Raw genomic sequence first — 23,866 nt, forward strand, 5'->3', positions numbered from 1 at the left:
TGGAAACATTGGACAGTGTCATCAGCTACATATTATGAACAAATACATTGGTAAAATAGCTTTTATGTGTAACCACCCAGGCTCTACCCCACAGATTCACCTTGTGCCTGTCATTTTCCTTCTGTACTGACACCTGGAGAACTAAAAGCATTTAATCTACACATATGATGAAGTAGCTGATGAGGATGGCAGTGAAGGGTGCAGGACTGTATTACTTGCCCTGATATGGCCCCATATCCTTAGGGCACTCTCATTCACCAATTGGCTTCCATCCCTATGATACCTCCATAGTACAAGTATTGCCTTCACATTCTCTACTTGATGAAATATGAGATGCTTTTAAAGGAAACTAGTGGCAAATGTTCACATACCAGCCTGACCTAAAACATATTCCATTCAAAAAAGTTGCGCATTGCCTCTTTGCTTATCTATTTCTTCCATTTACGTACTGACAAACACACACATATATAGCCAAAATTCCATTGGGAATTAAATTTCAGTGTCTACAATTAGAGACAAAAATTAAATGACACAATTTTTGTTGGAATGTGGTATAATTGCAACCACAAAAAATGTAATCCAGTTATCCAATATATGAAACAACTTAGATTTTATGGTGAGGTGTAAGAAATATACTTAGAAGAAGAGAATAATTTACCTTGTATGCAATTAGATAATGAAAGGAGTCTATGGAGTGAGTGGGTATATCTTGCTTTGGCTCAAGGACATACAGGCTCTAGTTTGATCTTGTTTTAGTTATACCTTACCCCCTTTGATAATAGTGTTAATTTTTAAAAATTCTTAAATATCTGTAGCAGCTACACCATGGAAAGAAAAGACTTTTTCCTAGAAAATAAATTTTCTGTGTAACCACTTGAAAGAAAATTTTATTTAATAATGTCTTTTTCCTCTTTTCATTTGGATATTTCCACAGCAACCAAAAAGCACAGAGTTCAGGTATTTTACCTTAACTGTATGCACATGGCATTATTCATTCAAGAATGATAACTTCTGAACTCAACATGATATATTAGCCATGTTTCTTTAGTCACCTTGATTTTAATTAGACCTTGTAAAGAACAAATGATTACAGTTGTGCTCTCTAGTAAACAAGGGGCAATAATTTTCATGCAATAATTTTCTTGAAATTGGAAAGCTGTATGGTCACTTCATAATGGGAATTCTTTGTGGCATTTAATGGAAGTGGCAGAATAACAGTGCCTCTGACACCCTCACTGCACTCAAAGGGAAAGAACAAATTATCCCATTTGACACATATTGAAGGGCGTACAGCAGCCAACTTACAGGTCTTCCTTTGGGGCCTCGGTCCCCTCTTGGTCCTTGTGATCCTGGAGGGCCCTAAAACATAAATTATGATTATACATATAAACATTTACACATATTTTTAAGGATTCAATTGATAAAAGAACATTGAAACACAAACATCACATTTCCAATTTAAAGGAGTTAAAGGCTGGACAATAAAGTCTGTGCATATACATGTTAAATCTGAGCCCTGAGAGGCCTGCAGAGACTGATGCTACAACTAAGGACCATACATAGAAAATACCTAGACCCCCTGCTCATATGTAGCCTATAGGCTTCTCAGTCTCCAAGTGGGTTTCCTAGTAAGGGGAACAGAGTCTGTGTCTGACATGAATTCAGTGGGTGGCTCTTTGATCACCTCCCCCTGGGGGTTACAGCCTTGCCAGGCCACAGGGGAAGACAATGCAGCCAGTCCTGATGAGACCTGATAAGCTAGGAGGGGGAGGAGGACCTTTCCTATCAGTGGACTAGGGGAGAGGCATAAGGAGATAAGAGGGAGAAAGGGTGGAATTGGGAGGAGATGAGGGAGGGAACTATAGCTGGGATATAAAATGAATAAATTGTAATAAATAATAAATTAAATTTAAAAAGAAATTTTAAAAAGTGAAGTTTGAAGATGTGTAAATAATTAGGTGCCAAGTAAAGCCACTGTGGGGTTAAACACATTAGTGTAGTCAGGAACTGCGAATTTTTAAGCACCATTTTCACAGACTTCTCCCAAAGTAGAGCCTTGGCCATTGAGAGCTAGGTGCAAAAACTTAAGAGTCTTGGTGTGGAGACTGGCATAAAAGTGCAGACCCTAAATTATCAATTATCTGATAGAGTCTGTGGTTCACAGTATTCCAGATGATTCATCACTGCTCCTGTCAGCTTACTGCTGCTTCATGTACATTCACATAGTTACTTAATGCATTAGTTCTAGCGCGCGCGCACACACACACACACACACACACACACACACACACACAGATGTACTTATAATTTCTCAAGTTACAAATGCTGTGGTTTCTGCCTTACCTACAAATATTTTTTTTCCATATTGTTATTTGTTTCAACAAATAGCACTGTTTCTGCTGTTCTATTTAACTGTATTGAGATGATTTCCAGACTGACCCTGAAACTCCTTGGCCCAAAGGATCCTCTTGTCCCAACCTCCTGAAAGGCAGAGGTGCTAGTGTTTTATTTTGGGAGATCTGATGTGTCTTGGGATGTAAATGGTGTGTGCATGTTATTCATCAGTTACCTAAAATGCTTTTGGTCGTCCAAACTCAAGATAATTAGCCTTCATACAAAGCCAGAAGTCTGTCATGCTGGTATGTAACTTCTCCAATTCTATTGCAGTATTTTATTTAAGTAAATAAATCTCTCTTAATCGGTAAGCACACGAATATGCTCTCATTTCAAGAATAGGGTCAGTCTAGTGAACAATGTTAAACATAGCTTTTGTTTTGTTTTGTTTTGTTTTGTTTTTTTCTTTTCTGAGAGCAAAACTATCAACTCCAAGATGAAACTGTGTGCCATGCATTGCTCCAGAATAAAATGTCTAAATCTGACGATAGTTGGAAACAAAACTTTTTGGGATGTCAAATATCCTTTTGTGCCCTGCTGTTTTCAATGTATGCCTTGTCAGTAAAGATGTCCTGTATTCACAGCGCATGCTAGAGGAAGGTACTTACTGCGGGCCCTGGACGACCACGTATGCCCGTTACCTAAACACCAAACAAACAAAAAGGTAAAGTTACACAACGTATAGGTAAAGTTTACACAACGAATAAAAATAAAAGCACAGTAAAATCTCCTTAAAAACGTAGATGCCCCAACGAGATGCACTCCTCCTGCCCTATGAGTTTGAGCGCCAACACAGGAAGACAGTGTTTGCGCGGAGACGGATACAGCCGCGTTGAAGAGCGCAGCACTCATATCCTCCCCTTCACGGCAGCCGGTGACCTTGACTGACCACCTGGTCTCTCTTTATTAAGCCTGACCAGGTGGAAGCTTATGTGCAGACTCAAACGCAAAATGTCTGTATGAAATAATCTCACTCATAGAGTTATATAGATTAACAAATATTAGTCAAATATTTTCAATCTAAGATATATCAAACATGAAAAGGGGAACTATAGCAAGTGTTTGCTTTTCAGGCAAACAGGTAAATCGGATTTAAAGTTAAAGCAAAAATGTGCACACTACTAAATAATTAACTGTGTAGTCTTTCACAGATTGATGAAAACTGCTATAAAACTTACAGTTTGAATGATAGCAACTCATGATATCTTGGTGTACCTTCTGGCTACCAACAATGATAAATATACCCTGAGAATTCTGTATTAATGTGGAATTTCAATCAGGATCAAGGCATAACACACGCCTAAAAGTGTGGAACATCAAACCCAGAACACTAACATTAACTGGACATAAAACCATGATTTTGTATTGTCAGTCATGTGACTATAAAATTTAATGTTATAAAATATATATTGTATCGAATAATACTATATTTTGTCTTGTTCATGTTATATTATTTTTTCATTATAAAATAATTTTTTGAGAAGAAGCAATAATATACAAATACTATAGTTATGTTTCAAAATGTATAGACACATTTTCATATTCAGTCATATAGATATATAAGTAGATATATGTATAGAGAGAGAGCGTGCACATGTAACATGCAAACACATATATACTTACAATAGGCACTAACCCTGGTTCTCCTTTTTGTCCCTAGGAAAATTTAAAAAAAAAAAGACAATTAGAAAATATAAAGTATTTTGAGTAATAACATGTCACATTATCCTATGGAAACACTGGGGATTTCTAAGAAATGTTAACAATGAGGACAAAATATTAAGGCATTTGGTCAGATATTATATGTGAGTAAAACTTCTACTCAGCTGATGTACATAAAGTAAATCTAGCATATGAAGTGGCAAAGTTTTGTTTTTCTTCATTTTTCATGCTGTCAATAGCAAAGAACTGAGTAGACTAAAAAGAGTCAAGGGGAAGAAATAAAAAGACAGAGCATCACTGAAATGTCTCCCCAAAGATCCAAATCACAGAAGGAAATGCAGAGAAGCGTGTGAGTTCACATATTTACTGTGTGACAGGCTTTTCAGTAATGTCAGAGTCCATTCTTGCCACCTGCTTCTGTTTCATAGAATTCATGGAAACATCGAGAGTAGCAGACGGTAAATATAAGGTATATACGTGCATGTCTTATTGGACCAAAAGGTGCAGTAGTTGTGGGAGTATACTTCTCACTCTCCGAGGGGAGAGCTGGAAAACTAAACTGCATAGAAAGACTGCCAGTCAGTCTATGTGTGTCGGCGTAGGCATGGCTAGGAAAGACGCCATCAGTGGCATTTCATTTGAACAGTAGAAGTACAGATTTTTGAAGTGCGCATACTGATTTTGTGATCTCAGTTTGGAGGTTAAACAATAATGGTGGTCTGACATATCTGTATTTCCGCACATATTATTTAGCATTATCTGCTTCAGTGTCTTTCTTCCTGTGATTTTGATCTCTTTGATGTCATCACTGTGTCTGCCTATTTTGCTTCCTCGGTTATCTTGAACACATTAGTATCAATGAACATATTTTAAAATGGCCTATCCTGGTAAGCAACTGGGGGGAAGTATGACTTCAACATGCATACCCTAAGTGAGAGGACTGCAGGAGGAATGCATCCTAGTTTACTTAATTTTTCTCTCACATATCAATTATTTCATGTAAATATTATTTCATGTGATTATAAAATCAAATATGTGTATAGTAGGGAAGTTAGGAGGAAATATACAGAAGAAATTATCTCCCTCAGCACCCCAGAAATAGACAGGTTTAACATTCTCACACATTCCTATTGTTTTAATGTACTCTGGTTTATCTAATCAAAGCCACACTGCTATATTCCTAAACGGTCATATTTTTTAAAACTGTAATGAACATACTTTAATATCAATGCATGGACGGCATTTACGATTGATATTAAAGTATGTTTCCAGGCACTTGGGAGATAGTCTCAGAAAGAATGTTTCTTGTGAAAAAGGAACCACACAAAGCAAAACTCACCTTTCTTCCTCTACCTACAAAAAGAAAAAGAAAATAGATCATTTTTTTGGAGAACAATTATAAAAACATACTACATATATAGCTTCAATAGAACATTTCTTATGGGTATAGATTTCTTTTTCTTTTTAATTAAATTTTTATTTTTTTACATTAATTATATTTTCTTCGCTTTGTATTCCAGCTGTAACCCTTCCCTCATTTCCTCCCAATCCCACCTTCCCTCCTTCATCTCCTCCCATGACCCTATCTAAGTCCACTTGATAGGGGAGGTTCTCCTCCCCTTCCATATGACCCTAGCTTATCAGGTCTCTTCAGGATTGGCTGCAATGTCCTCCTCTGTGGCCTGGTAAGACTGCTCTTCCCTCAGGGGTGGTTCCTTTCAGAGACAGTTCCTGTTCCCCTTGCTAGGGAACCCATTTGGAGACTGAGCTGCCATGGGCTACATCTGAGCAGGGGTGCTAGGCTATCTCCATGAATGGACCTTGGTTGGAGTATCAGTCCCAGAAAAAAAACCTCTATGCCCAGATATTTTGGTTCTGTTGCTCTCCTTGTGGAGCTCCTGTCCTTTCCAGGTGTTACTAAATCCCCCTTCTTTCATGATTCACTGCACTGTGCCCGAAGTTTGGTTATGAGTCTTAGAATCTGCCTTGCTACACTGCTGGGTAGAGCCTTTCAGAGGCCCTTTATGGTAGGTTCCTGTCCTGTTTCTTGTTTCCTCCTTCTTCCAATGTCGACCCCATTTGTCTTTCTAAGTTATAATTGATTGTCTTACCCAGGGTCCTCCTTCTTGTTTAGCTTCTTTAGGTGTACAGATTTGAGTATGTTTATCCTATATTATAGGTCTAGTATCCACTTATAAGTGAGTTTATACCATGTGTGTCTTTCTGCTTCTGGGATTCCTCATTCAGGATGATGATCTTTTCTAGTTCCCACCATTTGCCTGCAAATTTCATGATTTCCTTGTGGTGTAGATTTCAACAACAACAAGGTTCTCTCCTCACTAGGATGGCAGAGCTCAAAAAAACTGTCTTGAATCAATTCTAACAAAGAAAACACTACATATATTTGGAATAGACTCACATGATCATAATTTTCTTCACAATATTCATAGAGATTCTAGTGTTAGCAAAACTAACACTAGGCATTTATATCATGGACTACATTTAATGAATATTCCTTTCTGTAATATTTTAAATGAGTGAGTAATTTAGTTCAAATGCAAAATTTATTGTGTGGAACTCTGCAATGGAAATCTTCCTTGTATCCTGTCCTCTGTTCCCTGTTCCTGATCTCTGGGGAGACTTGGCCCATCAAAAGCCACTATTATTGGTTTCATGTATATTATTATAATCATTTTCATAACTGAGAAAACAGCAACAGGCATATTATAATTTTTCAATATTTTTCTTTTCTTGTCTACATATAATTATAGATACTTAAATCATATAAATTGTTATATAAAAGTAGTTTTTCTGTTATATCTTCAAATCAGGATCCCATTTCATGAATCCAGTACAGTCTATTTAAAAACATTACTTTCCCCACAATGAATTATTTGTATTTGTCTTTTCTTATTACTAAAAACAGCTTATTACCCTACCAGGATATTTTGAAGAATGGAAACAAGAGCTATAGAGAAATTGGTGTAATTTGGGGTTTCAATGGACTAATCAGAAATCATGTTATTACAAATAATGCTAGGGTGAATAATTATATTTTATATAATTTATATATTTGACATATTATCAATATACCATCTTGTGGGGATGCATCCACTGCTGCATGCAGTAAATAAAACTCCCAGAACAACAGCCAGGACACAATGTGCTAGCAAACCTTTCAGTGTTATTCAATATGCAAGGTGAAACAGTGTGACTTAAATTTTGATTTTAATTTTGACAAGTCTCATACTGAATTTTCTTTAAAACATATGTGATTTCATCTCTTATGTTGTAGAGTTGCTATTTTTACTTATTTTTAGCTAAGATTTCTCTCTATATAAATTATAGTCATTATTTGGAAATTGAGTTGTAAATTTGCTTTATTTTTTGAATGCCAATTTTTGGTTTTGGTTTTGGTTTTGGTTTTGGTTTTGGTTTACTTTCTTTGTTGCTTGTGAGGAAATAAACTTAAGGCCTCACTCATGGTAGGCGAATACTCTACTACTGGCTGGACCAAAGTCTGAAAAAAAAAAAAAGCCTTCTATCATTCGGGACTACAAACTAATTCTGCTATCTGTGACATGTGTAGAATTCCCTTTCATGTCACTTATATCACCTATTTGGGGGAGTTCTTTGCTGTAGGATGTGTGACTGTTATCAATCTAGACTTTTCAAAGATTCATTTATTCTAAAAGTCTTAAAATGTTTGAACGTTTGTCACAAGAATATAATAGGAAGGGGCACGGTGGAGATGAGGGAGGGAGGGACTGGGAGGGAATGAGGGATCGGGACACGGCTGGGATACAGAGTTAATAAAATGTAACTGATAAAAAAATGGGGTACAGAGCTAAAAAAAAGAATATAATAGGACCTTCAATTTTTTCAGTATTTTATTTTTATTTTTAATTAAATTTTTATTTCCTATATTAATTACAGTTTATTCACTTTGTATCCCAGCTGTAGTTCCCTGCCTCCTCCCCTCCCAATCCTTCCCTCCCTCATTTCCTCCAATGCTCTTTTCCAAGTTCACTGATAGTGGGGTCCTCCTCTGACCCCACTGACCCTAGCTTATCAGGTCTCATCAGAACTGGCTACATTGTCTTCCTCTGTGGCCTGGCAAGGCTGCTTCCCCATCCAGGGGGAAGCAGTCAAAGAGCCAGCCACTGAGTTCATGTCAGAGACAGTCCCTATTTACCTTACTAGAGAACCCACTTGAATAGGACCTTCATATTTTAAGGTTTTGCTTACCTATCATAATTATATCAGATATAGCTTGAGTGTTTTGTCTTAACTATAGATATTTGTTTTGTTGTAAATGTATGTTTTATTACCATTATTTTATATTATACTACAACTTTTTAAAATTTGTTTTTTTTTTTATTTTTCCTCCTTTTATGTGGTCCACATTAAGCACACTGGATTTTTGAGGCAATACAAGAAAACTTGCTAAAGCAGGAAATTATATTAGAAATAATTATCAGATTCTATAGAGTGAGGTTTGTACCAGAGATAATAAATATATTTTTTATGTTTCTTGGCCATTAATCAATGTAATAGAAAGTCAACACAATATCATGGAGGCACCTTTCATAATCACAGTAATAGCAACTGTCTATAAGGGACAAAATGTTCTCTAATTAGATATAATCACTCAAAACAAGATCCCTTGATAGTTAAGAAAAAAATTTATTGTCTATTTCTATGCTAATTGGCCTAAATAGAGAAAACAAAGAACCCTACTTATACTCTGGCAGGCCATAACACTTTTTTTAGAAATATGTTTACATTTCTAATTCCAAAATCATTAACTCCTGAGGTCACTGAGTTAGTTGCTATGATTATTCATTTCGATTACTAAGCCCTGAATGCAGTAATCACTGGAAAATAAAGATGTGCCATCAGCTTTATTCCAAAGCAGCTTTGAGCATTCTTACCGAAATTATTATCTCCACCTCCAGACGTTTGTGGGCAGACAGGACAGCACTCCCCTGGGGGTGCTGTAGGATTGGCACAGTTAAGCACTTCTGGGCACTTTATCTCATCACAGAGAATGGCACCATTATCACAGACACAGATCTGACATGGAGAAGGTTTCCAAATGTCTCTATTTAAATACATCTGGCCATTTTGAGTACAGGCTATTTCTTCATCATATTCATCTGAAATAAAAAAGAAAAGAGGTTAATAATCTAACATTTTATAATTTGGGAAAGATTTAAGTTAATAAGGTATCTTTTTGTTTTGAAAAGTTCTAAGAAATAACCTCCTAGGGCTGGGGACCCGCATGCATGGAGAGCTGAGTATAAATCCCCAGCACCCATGTAAAAGGTTGTCACTTACATCTGTAATTGAGAGCTGATAGGCGAATTCACATGGTACAGCAGACAAGAGACAGGGCCTTCTCTCCTATACTCGTGCCCCCTGGTCTGGCTCACCTGCAACCCCCAAACCCAGGGCCAACTCTGCTATACTGCCCTGGCAACACTGAGTACTCCCCCAAGTGCAGCAGTAGGTGAAGGCAGGAACAGCTCTCCTGTTCTCATGACTCCCTCAGATCCAGCTCTTCCACACCCTGAGTAAAAGGGAGGGGAGGAGAATCTCTCCCTCACCTCCACCACAACCCAGTAAACAAGCAGCAGGGCTGACTCTCAGTCTAGCCAAGTCCAGTAAGAGACCCTGTCCCAAAGTACAGGTTGAAAGCAATTGTGGAAGACATTGAACATCAACCTTTGGCTTTAATACACACACACACACACACACACACACACACACACACACACACACTGAGAGAGAGAGAGAGAGAACAGTGGAGAGAGAGGGGGAGGACAAAAAAAGAGGAGACGAGAAAAAGAGAATGGGTTAATTTCCAAAGGAGATAAAAGACAGACGAACTTATTCTATTTAGTATGTACATAAAATAGTGAGTAATTCATCATGAAATGATGAATGAAATATGCATTTCCCTAGTATATGAAGAAGAAAAAAATGAGCCAGAGTATACTTTTAGCTAAGGAATGCTTCTCACAGATTGTTTTTTGAAATTATGAGTGATGGAACACAATCAAATTTAATAAAGAGGAACAGAAAGAAACCATTTTAAAAAGAGAAGCAAAAGAGAATCTCCAAAGCATAATCTGAGTACATGTAAAAATGAAATAACTATTTCATATCTCTTGGGTTAGGTCTCTGTTATCCATACAAAATCTGTAACAGAAAGAAACACAAAACTCATAAAAATAATGAGGTGATAATCTTTACATTGAAATCAATTAAGGGAACTGATAGCAAAAACAATATAGTGTGTAGTTATATAACTTTACTGATTTCCTTTCTATGTTTAGATAAGAGTTATTTTTAATGCTTGAAAATACATATTATGTGCATATGTGGAGTAATCATAAGTATATTCAACATGAAAAATACATGTGTTAAATGCTTAGCTTCAATATTTTTAAGAAGCTAATGTATGCTTATTAAAAACACAAAGTGGACATTGCACAGTGCTCACTTCTCAGGTGCTTCTCAGCTCCTTAGTGGCAATCTCATTCCATATGGCCTTTTTCAGAAAGGAGAAAATAGGTTCCCTTGCTTAGACCCATCTATGCCCCCCTGGAACTTCCCAAAACAACCTACAGAGAAAAATGGGCATCTCAACCTACTAAGCCTTAGTCCTCACCTGAACATTTTATATGCCTCTGCTGAAAGAAGAAAGAGAGTTGAACAAAGGAAGGGGTGTGTGAAGCACTCAACCAACAAACTTCTCCAAATACTGAAGTCCCAGGACAGAAACAAAACATTACTGGACCCAGTTCCCATCAATAGACAGGTCATCGGTCAAGTGCTGAAAACAAGAGACTTTGGAGGGACACCTATATCACAACCCTGCCCTCCAGGCATAGTTATCTTCTCAGAGGAGGAGGCAGTAAGATTGTGAGAGCCTGTGCAGGCCAGGCAGGACTACCATGTGAGACCCTATATCAATATTTCAAAAGAAAAAAGAAGGAAGGAAGGCAGGAAGACAGGAAGGAAGGAAAAATGGAAAGAAGAAAGGAAGATGGAAGGAAAGAAAAAAGTGAAGAAGTAAGGAAGGACAGAAGAAAAGAAGGAAGGAAAAAGGGAAGAAACCCTGAAAAAAGGAACAATTTTAAGAAGAGTCTGCAGCCAAACCATGTGTACCAGACATATATCACAGTTGTGCCCATGAGCTCATATTAGCTATCATCCCTTCCATATACAAAAGACATATGTGCTAAGAAAGAAATTGGGGAAGTAACACCCTTCACAATAGCCACAAAGCCCATAAAGTATTTTGGTATAACTCTAACCAAGTAAGTAAAAGACCTGCATGAAAAGAGCTCCAAGTCTCTGAACAAAGGAAAAAAATTGAAGAAGATATCAGAAGATGGAAAGATTTCCCATTCTTATGGATTGGTAGTGTTAATGTAGTAAAAATGGCCATCCTACCAAAAACAATCTACAGAGTCAATGCAATTCCCATCAAAATACCAACATCATTTTTTTTTACAGAACTAGAAAGAACAAATCTCAACTTCCTATGGGGAAAAAAAAAAAACTAGAATAGCTAAAATAATCATGTACAATAAAAGATCTTCGGATGGTATCTCCACCCCTGATCTCAAGCTGTACTATAGAGCAACAGAAATAAAAACTTCATGGCACTGGCATAGAAACAGAATGGTGGATCACTGGAATCAAATCTAGGACCCAGAAATAAACCCACACAACTATGGATACCTGATTTTTACAACGAAGCCAAAAACGTACGATGGAAAAAAATTGCATCTTCAATAAATGCTGATCGTCTAACTGAATGTCTACATGTAGAAAAATGCAAATAAATCCATACTCATCACCCTGCACAAAACTAAAGTCCAAGTGGATCAAAGACCTCAACATAAAACCAGATACACTAAACCTGCTAGAAGAAAAAGTAGAGAAGAGCCTTGAACTCATTGGGACAGGAGACAACTTCCTGAATAGAACACCAACAGCACAGGCTCTAAGAGCAACAATCAATAAATGGGACCTCATGAAACTGAAAAGCTTCTGTAAAGCAAAGGACACCGTCATCAAAACAAAATAACTGCCTACAGGTTGGGAAAGAATCTTCACCAACCCTTTATCTGACAGAGGGCTAATATCCAGTATATATAAAGAACTCAAGAAGTTAAACACCAAGAAATCAAGTAATCCAATTAAAAATTGGAGAACAGAGCTAAACAGAGAATTTTCTGTAGAGGAATATAGAATGGCAGAGAAACAAAGAAATGTTCAACATCCTTAGTTATCAGGGAAATGCAAATCAAAACAATCCTGAGATTTCACCTTACACCCATCAGAATGGCTAAGATCAAAAACTCAAGTGACAACACATGCTGGAGATGATTTAGAGAAAGGGGAACCCTCCTCTATTGCTGGTGGGAATGTAAACTCTTATGACCACTTTGGAAATCAATATAGCACTTTCTCAGACACTTAGGAATAGCGCTTCCTCAAGACCCAGCTATACCATTGCTAGGCATATACCCCAAAATATGCTCAACTATACAACAAGGAAATTTGCTTAACTATGTTCATAGCAGCTTTATTCGTAATAGCCAGAATCTGGAAACATCCTAGATGTCCCTCAACTCAGGAATGGATACAGAAATTGTGTTACATTTATGCAATGAAATACTACTCAGCAATTAAAAACAAGGAAATCATGTAATTTGCAGGCAAATGGATGTATCTAGAAAAGATCATCCTGAGTGAGGTAACCCAGAAACAGAAAGACACACATGGTATGCAGTCACTTATAAATAAATAAATTGTAATAAATAAATAAATGGAGATTAGCCATATAACACATGATGACCATATTAAAATCTACAGACCTAAAGAAGCTAAATAGCAAGGAGGACCCTAGGGAGGATGCTTAATTCTTATTCAGAAAGGACAACAGGATAGACACTGGAAGCTATTGAAGAGAGGGAACTGGATGGGATCCTACAATAGATGTCCTCTGAAAGACTCCACTCAGCAGGAGATTGAAAGAGATGCTGAGACTCATAGCCAAACTTTGGGCAGAGCTCAGAGAATCTTATGGAAGAGTGGGAGATAAGAGGACTTGGAGGGGACAGGAGCCCCACAAGAGACCAACAGAGCCAACAAATCTAGGCCCAGGGGGGCATGCGGAGACTGACGCACCAACAAAGGACCATGCATGGAGAGGACCCAGACCCCTTGCTCAGATGTAGCCCTTAGGCAGCTCAGTCTCCGTGAGGGGAGCATGGGCTGTCTATGACATGGACTCTGTTGCCCACTCTTTGCCAGGCCACAGAGGAAGGAGATGCCGGCTATCCTGACGACACTTAACAGACTGGGGTTAGATGGTAGTGAAGAAGGTTCCCCCTTTCTGAGGACTAATGGAGGGGGTGGGGAGAAGAGGGACAGTTGGCGGGACCCAGAGGAGACGAGAGTGGTGGCTACAACCGGGATGTGAAAAGAATAAATTATAAAAAAGTAAATTTAAATTTTAAAAATAGCAAACCAATCAATATCTCAGCATAAATGTAGACAGGGCTTATAAGGTCCCACCCCTAGTTGAGGATTTACTAGCAACTGATGGCTTTGTGGGGGAAAGACAGTCAAGTTATTTTCACTGATGACCCCTGAATGGCCACCTCACTCACTATACTTTCCTATACCCATTAACATTCAGGCAGCACTACATGAACTTTGGGTTTAAAGAAAAAGAGCACATAATATTAGGAAGACTAAATAGCAAAGGAGTGTCAGAGAAATGGGAGAGAAGAAAATGTGGATGGGCACTAATTAAATTGCTTTATGTACATATATGTACATGCATGAAATTCTGAAAAAATAAAATGTGTTCTATTTGCATTTTAAAAAATAAACTTTTAGTATTCTACATCCAAAATAAACATTCTGCAAAACATGATCTATACAAACGTAGATTCATATCTCTAATCAATTGAATATTACATTAAGTACATAAACTAATAATAACCTCTGGGCAAGTAAGGTGGCTCAGTGGAAAAGGCATCTGTCACCAGGCCTGACAACCTGAGCTCAGCTCCCAAAGGAATCCACAGAGAAGAAAGAGGGTGTGGCCTAAAGTTGTCCTCTGACTTCCTTACTAGAGTTCTGCCCCATCTTCTCCATATAAACATAGGCATAAACAGTAAATGAATAAATGTAATTTTAAAAATAAAAAACTTTGTTCATTAAGTTTTATGATTGAGGAAGCAGTACCTTTTTACTGGTTTTACATTCATTGCTTAAAAACAAAATTCTCCATAAAGCCAAATAGCTATTTCTCTCACAAGCTGGGTTATCAAAGTTGGGGGTCAGTAATGTTCAGACATATTGGGCTGAGGTGTTAGTGGGTTTGTGCTGATTGTTCAAATATTGAAAGCATATGTGTGTTTTGCCTTTAAAAATATAATACTGTGAAGTATCATATTTACATATATATGGGTTGTTTTATATATAATGTTATATACAGTATTATGGAGTTATACTAATATAACTGATATAATAAAAACAAGTTTATATAAATTATCATACAATGTATTAATTTTAATCAAATACAAATAATATAGAGTGCATTATACAATATCAGTTTAATTTTTGAAAACCTATATGCTATAAACTACAACTTTATATTTACACATTATAATGAAATAGTCTTAGATACATTATATTATTAGGTGTTGTAGATGTGTGTGATATGTGCATTATAACTCAAATGAAATCAAAATTAAACACTGAGAAGGCAAGAAGATATAAAAGAAGATGACATGCAAATTTTCAATTAAATATTATGTGCAACAATCTTTTCAGCAGATGGTTTAACCCTATTTCTGCAACTACTTCCGGAGAGGTTGTAAAGGTTTTGGGAACTCTTTCCTCATCTGACTAGTCTATTTGCAATGTTTGGATTACTTTTGGCTTTGTTAATAAGCTATTTTTATTTCATCTCTAACTTAAAAGGCATGTCTTTCTTGTTCTACATATCAAATAACCTGTACTGTTTTCTCTGAAAGTTCAGTAAACTTGCCCTTGGGACAAGACACACACACACACAGGCACACACACACACAGGCACACACACACACAGGCACACAGATGCACAGAGAGGGAGAGAGAGAGATGGGAAAAAATCCCTTTCAGTCCTGTGTCAACACAAATAAGAGCAATTTTAGACAATATGGCCTCAAATCAAGAAGCAGAGAAATGTGTCACTGTATTGGTTTCTTTAACTGGCAATGCTGAAAACTGCCTTTATACTGAGTGATTGCTGTTCTCTTTCTCCTGAGAATTCATAACTAAATTTAAGATGATATGGACGTGTAGTTGGAATGCTTTTAAATGGCAAGGAAATGAAAAACTACATTCAATACTGAGGCATGCCTTCTCTTCGCCCACACAGGAATTCATTCCCCTCACAGAGGGCTCAGTGAGGTCTCACTGCTCGCGTGTGTCTGAAAGATGTGTGCAAAGTAGGAGTGTGGGGGGGGAAACAGAGCACCTTGCACTCTTCGGAGTTTTGATGCGGCGGCGGCTGTCCAAAGTGCAGCTACCATCTCTTTGGCTTCTACATGGCCATGTGCTTAAATGAAAAACAGACTAGGACACCACACGGGGCCAGTTTGTTGAAAAGAATTACAAAAATGTTGCCAGGACATAATTATCGCATGGATGCAAAAAAGTAGGAATTTTCAGAGAACATCCTGAAAACTCCAATAGGGTCCCCAAGACTCCTCTACTAAGTTCAGAAACACAGCCCAGTCTCACATCTAGAGTCTAGATTTAAGTCCTATAAAACACACACACACACACACACACACACAAACACACACATCCAAGTACACATATATGTGTATGCATACACAAACATATATGTACATTAGTGCACACACACATGCTCACCAGCACACAAACACACAGAAACACAAACACATATGCATGTGTGTGCACACACAAGCACACACACAGGCACATACACTCAATATCCTCCAAATCTGTAATTTTGCACTACTTATAGTTTATTAAGGTCCCTAAAATTTAAAAGAGGTTGAAATCTGCCAGTATTTTTACTCTTTTCTAATTTCTGTGATTTTCTAATTTTCCAGATTTTTAACTTCCAAGCTACAGGATTATTTTCCTCTTGCTAAGTACCGCAGAAGACTGTCTCCATTGTGAAGTCACTGGCAAAGGCTGGGCAGGGGTATCTGGATGGAGAGATGTATTTTGTTTGACCATATTTTACATGAAATCAACTTAATTGTCCTATGTTTATAAAAAGGTTTCACTGTTTTTTTTATAAACTGTCTCAATACAGTTCCTAATCAATAGATGACAGAGCAAACCCAACATCTTATAACAAGATAAGATGAGCCACATTCACACATCCAATTTTTCATAAAAGCACATGTGCATAACAGCTGCACAGACGGTCTCCAGTTCAAAGCCAGGTAGGGCTATGTCATGAAACTTTATCTCAAAAAACAATAATAATAAGGTGGGGGAGGAGTGGGTAGGATGGAAAGATAGTAACAGGGGTTATGAGTACTTGCTACTCTTGTAAAAGACTTGAGTTCAATTCCCAGCACACAGCTAAAGCTCACAAAGCCCTGGAACCCCAGCTCCAGGAAATTCAATAACCTCTTCTGGCCTTCACTGATTGGTACCTCCAACACGGCACACACAGACACAGACACAGACCCAGGGACACACAGACAGACGTGGACACATACAGAGAGAGAGTGTGTGAGAAAGAGAGTAAAAACAAAATAAATCTTTAGAAACAAAAGAAAGATGCATATTGAAACCTTTGTGACCTAGAAACCCGAGGTTCCTAAATAATATAACTAATGTTGTTAAAACTAAAAATTGCAAATAATCTAAAGGCCTTTAACTATGTCTCACTGAAGGTCTTCCTGGTAGAAGTTATGCAGAGTCCTTATACTATAATAATTTCTCCTCTCTTGTTCAAATGTTTGTTCTGATCAATTTCTTCTCCTCAGCAGTAAATTCCTTGGAACTCCAAACTGTGCCCATCTCAGAAATGCTTGCCCAATGTCATCTAAGAAGGCTTTTATGAATGTCTGTGTCATGCAGTGTGGATGAGGGCATAAGACAAAGAAAGACACCTAGCCTGTAGACATACATACTGAAAAATAGCACTTTTATCTCTTTCCTCCCAGAGAATATACACTTTGACATTGGAGAGGAAATGGGTAATGTGGAAGTTCTTGATAGAGTTTCTCTGGTGTTAAGAACTCTGTGAGGCCAAATAGGAAGAAGAGCAGTCTTATTTCAGAACAATTGCCTTTTTCATCCAGCTCACATCATCCCATGCTAGTGTTGTGAAGGTCTGTGATATCATTATTTAAAGCTTCTCTGATTGCCAAAGACTTTGGAAGACTACACTCTGCACTGGCCTCTTGTGGCACAAAGGAGGCAACAGCAAGCAGCATCACACATCCTCTGGACTAACCCAGACACTATCTCTAGCAAAGCATAGCCAGGCTCAGCTCTACCACATCTAGAGACTCTTCTGAGCAACATGCTTCTGCTTTGGACCACCTAGCACCGGAGGAAAAGACAAGGGAAAGGGCATTGGTTGCTTCCTTTAAACTCTGCCAAATAAATGCCAGCTATACCATAGCCATTGTTTCTCATGCTTTAAAAATTAGAAACATCTGAACCCAGCTGAGACAGCTCTTGGTCTGACAATGTTTTCACATCAGCCTCAAGATGACAGCATGTAGGTGAGTACGTGAGTTTAAAATTGGTTGTGAGAGTCTTTTGGATATATGCCTAGCAGTGGTATAGCTGGATCTTGAGGAAGCGCTATTCCTAATTGTCTGAGAAAGCACCAGATTGATTTCCAAAGTGGTTGTATAAGTTTACATTCTCACCAGCAATGGAAGAGGGATCCCCTTTCTCCACATCCTCTCCAGCATGTGTTGTCACTTGAGTTATTCATCTTAGCCATTCTGGTGGGTGTAAGGTGAAATCTCAGGATCATTTTGATTTGCATTTCCCTGATGACCAAGGATGTTGAACATTTCTCTAAGTGTTTCTCTGCCATTCGATATTCCTCTATTGAGAATTCTGTTTAGCGCTGTACCCCATTTTTTAATTGGATTACTTGATTTCTTGAGTTATATATATATATATATATAATATCCAGTATATATATATATATATATATATATATATATATATATATATACTGGATATTAGCCCTCTGTCAAATAAAGGGTTGGTGAAGATTCTTTCCCAATCTGTAGGCAGTCGTTTTGTTTTGATGACAGTGTCCTTTGGGTTACATAATCTTTTCAATTTCATGAGGCCCCATTTATTGATTGTTGCTCTTAGAGCCTGTGGTGTTGGTGTTCTGCTCAGGAAGTTGTCTCCTGTCCCAATGAGTTCAAGGCTCTTCCCCATTTTTTCTTCTAACAGGTTTAGTGTGTCTGGTTTCATGTTGAGGTCTTTGATCCACTTGGACTTTAGTTTTGTGCAGGGTGATGAGTATGGATTTATTTGCATTTTTCTACATGTAGACATCCAGTTAGACCAGCACCATTTGTTGAAGATGCTATCTTTTTTCCATTGTATGATTTTGGCATCTTTGTCAAAAATCAGGTGTCCATAAGATGCTCAAGTATACAATAAGGACATCTGTTCAACCATGTTTGTAGCAGCTTTATTTGTAATAGCCAGAAGCTGGAAACAGCCCAGATGCCCCTCAGTTGAGGAATGGATACAGAAATTGTGGTACATCTACACAATGGAATATTATTCAGTGATAAAAAAAAAAAAGGAAATCATGAAATTTGCAGGTAAATGGTGAGAACTAGAAATGATCATCCTGAGTGAGGTATCTCAGAAGCAGAAAGACACACAGGGTATATACTCACTCATAAGTGGATACTAGACATATAATATAGGATAAACATACTAAAATCTGTGCACCTAAGGAAGCTAATCAGGAAGGAGGACTCTGGCTAAGATGCTCAATTCCCATTCAGAAAGGCAAAGAGGATGGACATCAGAAGAGGGAGTAAACAACAGGACAGGAGCCTACCACAGAGGGCCTCTAAAGGCTCTACCCTGCAGGGTATCAAGGCATAGGTTGAGACTCATAACCAAACTTTGGGCAGAGTACAAGGAATCTTATGAAAGAAGTGGAGTGGGAGACAGTAAGACCTGGAGAGGACAGGAGCTCCACAAGGACAGTGACAGATCCTAAAAGTCTGGGCACAGGAGTCTTTTTTGGAACTGGTACTCTAGTCAAGGATCACTCATGGAGATGGCCTGGAACCCCTGCACAGAGGTAGCCTATGGCAGTTCAGTATCCAAGTGGCCTTCATAGTAATGGGGACAGGGACTGTCTCTGACAGGAACTGATTGGCCTGCTCTTTTCACCTCCCCCTGAGGGAGGAACAGCCTTACCAGGCCACAGAGAAAGTCAATGCAGCCAGTCCTGATGAGACCTGATAGAGTAGGATCACATGGAAGACGACGAGGACCTCCTTTTTCAGTGGACTGGGTGAGGGACACAGGTGGGGAAGAGGGAGGGTGGGATTGGGAGGGGAGAAGGGACGGAGGTACAAGGGAGATATAAAGTGAATAAACTGTAAATAATAAACATAAAAATATTTTAAAAATTGGTTGTGAGGACTTTTATCTTCTGTTATTAAATCTACTGTTTTAATTTAAATATTTATTTTAGGATACCCATCCAAATTATCATTTTCTGTGCTCTTTGCCTTTGGCTTACGTGACCAAGAGTAGGCATTTGTTGTGTTTGATCATGCAGTGCTGAAGTCTTGGTCCCAATCTTGCTCTCCTCAGAGATGGGTGGATCATCAGTGGACTAAAGCACTGAGTTCACAGCTGAATGTATTACTATATGGGGCTTGGCTGGCCAAAGTGGATCACAAAGAGTTATCACTGTAATATATATCCTGCCCATGGTGACTTCCTATCAGTTTCTCTCTCCCTCCTATTTGCCAGAGGTGAGCCACTAGCCCGTACCACATAGCTTCCCTGAAACTGTCTCACCACAAGCAAGCCCAGAGCAGGAATATGCAGGGAGCACTGACTGAATCTTTGGAAACTTTAACAACAACAACAAAATCCATTAAGATGCATGTCAGAGATTTTGTTACAAGGAAAAAGGAATTGTCTACAACAATGTACAAGGGTTATTGAGCTGAGCTAAATTCTTATTTCATTAAGAACAATTTTATTTTATATTCTTAAGCAACGATGACAAGAAAACAAGAAACGGAACAGGAGCCTACCATAGAGGGCCTCTGAAAGACTCTACCTAGCAGTGTATCAAAGCAGATGCTGAGATTCATAACCAAATCTTGGGCAGAGTGCAGGGAATCATATGAAAGAAGGGGGAGTTAGTAAGACCTGGAGAGGACAGGAGCACCACAAGGACAAAATATATCTGGGCACAGGGGTCTTTTCTGAAACTGACTCTCTAACCAAGGTCCATGCATGGATATAACCTAGAACCCCTGCTCAGATATAGCCCATGGCAGCGCAGCATCCAAGGGGAGTTCCCTATTAAGGGGAACAGGGACTATCTCTGACATGAACTCAGTGGAGGGCTCTTTGACCTCCCCCCCAACTCCTGAGGGAGGAATAGCCTTGCTAGGCCCCAAAGGAGGACATTGCAGCCAGTCCTGATGAGACCTGATAAACTAGGGTCAGATGGAAGGGGAGGAGGACCTCCCCTGCCAGTGGACTTAGAATGGGCAGGGAGGAGATGAGGGAGGGAGGGTGGGATTGGGAGGGAATGAGGGAGAGGGCTATAGCTGGGATACAAAGTAAATAACCTGTGATTAATATAAAAAAATAAAAATTATTTAAAATAAAAGAAATCTGAGAAAGTACAAAGAAGATGACCCACACACAATTTAGGGCAGCCTGCAAATAAAAGGGCTTGGTAAATGATGACAGAGGTAATTTTCTTAATACTGCCATTAAAAGTTTTCTAATCATACAAAATGCTTTTCAGTTAACTAGCAAAAGTGCTGTTTTGTGTAAAATGGAAAAAATGAAAAGCAAAGACTTTCTTATTAGGAATTCCTTAGGTTTCTTTCCATGTGCCATTTGGAAATATAAATAACTGTGGCCAAGTTATGAAACTAAAATTACACATACTTGTGTGCAATGCTCATCCATAATTCTGTCTGCAAGAATGACTCTCAGGCTCTAGTGGATTTGTTGTTACTGTTGTTAATTTGCTCACACAGAAATACAATACACAGCTCAAGCCCCTGAATAGCTTCAAAAACACTACAGAGAATGAGATGAACTTATTCTCATATAGTAGTTAGGAGATATTAATATACTTCATCAAGTAAACTACACACACATACACACACACAAATGTGCAGACACAAACACAAATGCACACACCTAAGCTTAAACACGTGTGTGTATAATACCAACAGTGAGATATAGACCATATTGGCTGCAAACGATTGATTTTAATCCCAGGCTATTACATAATTTTCACAAAAACCCTATCTTAATTGTTTATTTCAAGTATGGTCCATACATAGAAACAAATGAAATTATTGAGATTGCAAGGATACTATATATTAACATTTTCATTGCAGATATTTTAATCTAAAATGGGTGCTTTGCATAACTTTTTTCAAAGATTTTGTGGTATTTTAAGATAATATGAAGTACAAGGGTTTAAAATTAGGTAAAAATCACTCCAACTCTTTATCTTTTAGCTGTCTATACCTTCTATCTAGCTTTCTCTCTTATCCTTCATGATACAAAAGAAAATGAGTGTCTGCAGGCAAACTCTGCATATTGGAGGCTGTGGGCTAGCCTAGTTGGTACAATTCTTGTCTGTTGTGCACAGAGTCCTGGGTTCGATCCTCAGCACGACATCACCAAAACAAACACCTAAAACCCAAGCAATGGGAACATGGAGGCAGAAGGATTAGAAGTTCGAGGGCAACCTCAGCTGCATATTGAGTTCAAAGCCAACTTGAGCTAGTGTTCAATGAGAGAAAGAGAAAAATCCAGATAATGTTGTACCCAACTTATCTGTTCTAAGTTGTTCTTTATCCATTTGTTGTTTATTGGCTGCACATTTTAAAAGACCATTTTGAACTTTTTATTTTACAACCAACAGAACAGTCTACAATCCTTAACGGTTCTTTGATTTCATTCATTTCATTACAAAGAGTTTTATAACACTTTGAAGAAAGTTTCTTCAAAAAAAAAAAAAAAAACTTCAAGCATTACCTCTTTGTCCTCTCTTCCCTCTGATCTGGGTTTGGGAGGATGGGGCAAGAGGCAAGGAGCGCTTTCATCCCAAATGGAAAATTCTAGTTTTATCAAATACTTGAACTATATAGCAAAGTAAACAAATGCTAAATTTTGTTTTGCTCTGCATTTACATTATTTTGTAACTAACACAATCAATTGATTTCAATGAAGAACAAAGGCAAACACCAGTTTTGCCCTAGATCTTCCTTCCATGTCACTGCCAGACAGTCAGTGGATTCTAAGGCCAGAATCATGACTCAAGAGCCCAAGTTCACTTCTTAGTCTTTACTCCCAATTTATCTTTTATAATATGCATTTATAATTATATAAAAGTCAACTTACTATAGGTTTAAGATCAAGACTGCCTGTGTTTTGAATCTCAGAACCAATTGAAAAGCAAAGTGATATCTAGAAATTTATATAAATAACTCTCTAGATAAATAGAAAATCTATTCACTGGGCATTTTTATGCTTCAGAAGAACAAAAGACATGAAAAACAAAGGGAGAGGAGAAAGGGAGGAGGAAGGTAAGGAGGCCAGAAGTCTAACAAACAAAAACAGCATCTCCCTTGTACCCCTACTAGCTGGGGGAATTTCCATGTTCCTTTAATCCACAACAAAAGCAAGTTTGATACATATCCTGCACTGTGGTTAGATGGGAAAAGCATAAATAATAAAATCTAAAAATTGTATTTGTAAACCATGTCATCCTGAAGAACACTTGCTATCTTTTTTCTTATTTATTTATTATTTGTTAGTTAGTTAGTTTGTTTATTTGCTTGAAACAGGGTTTCTCTGTGTTGCCTTGGCTGTCCTGGATTCACTTTGTGGACCAGGCTGCCCTCAAACTCAAGAGATCCACCTGCCTCTGCCTCCCTGAGTGCTAGGATCACAGGCATGTGCCACCATTCCTAGCCATTTGCTATCTTCTTAACAACTAAATAAACACAAATCAATTAACACTCTCACAAAGGGGAAGGTGAATATGCATAAGCTTTATTAAAATTTTAAAGCTGTAGAGTATTAATGTTTATTCCTTTAATTATTAATTCCTTTTAATTATTAATTTAATCATTACGGCAAATTTCTTGAAACACCATTACTTTGAGAAAAATATACACCCCTAGGGTTTTCTTCATATCTCCATGAGAAAATTTTAAACTTTTAAAATTTTCAGTAATTATTTGTTAACCAACTAGCTAAACAACATTTATGTTATGCTAATAAAGCACTTAACTAGTGTGAAGATTATAGAAGAATATATAAAATTTTTTAATTTGCAATATAAAAACAAGCTGATACAAAAAGATTCACTAGATTGTTTACTAGTTAATGACTCATCTCTAAATTGATAAAGTAAAAGTATGCCTCAATTTTCCTACTCATTAATGTATAAAAGAAATAAAACATGAGCATTGAATTTGGAGAGGAAATATTCCAAGGGCATTGTAAATAAATT

The 23,866-nt window shown here is 37.7% G+C and overlaps 1 protein-coding gene across 1 annotated transcript in view; it reads right to left on the reverse strand.

Moving 5' to 3' along the window:
• Col5a2 (collagen type V alpha 2 chain) overlaps window positions 1-23,866 on the reverse strand; it is a 134,682-nt gene that overhangs the window by 56,650 nt on the left and 54,166 nt on the right. Inside the window, exons 2-6 of the mRNA XM_021648013.2 lie at window positions 8,991-9,215; window positions 5,396-5,409; window positions 4,018-4,050; window positions 3,003-3,035; window positions 1,306-1,359 (exon numbers count right to left, since the gene is read on the reverse strand). Of these exons, the coding sequence (XP_021503688.1) occupies window positions 1,306-1,359; window positions 3,003-3,035; window positions 4,018-4,050; window positions 5,396-5,409; window positions 8,991-9,215 (359 nt within the window). The remainder of the gene's footprint in view (window positions 1-1,305; window positions 1,360-3,002; window positions 3,036-4,017; window positions 4,051-5,395; window positions 5,410-8,990; window positions 9,216-23,866) is intronic.

The sequence above is a fragment of the Meriones unguiculatus genome, chromosome 15 (assembly GCF_030254825.1).
Source record: "Meriones unguiculatus strain TT.TT164.6M chromosome 15, Bangor_MerUng_6.1, whole genome shotgun sequence".
NCBI classification, from domain to species: domain Eukaryota; kingdom Metazoa; phylum Chordata; class Mammalia; order Rodentia; family Muridae; genus Meriones; species Meriones unguiculatus.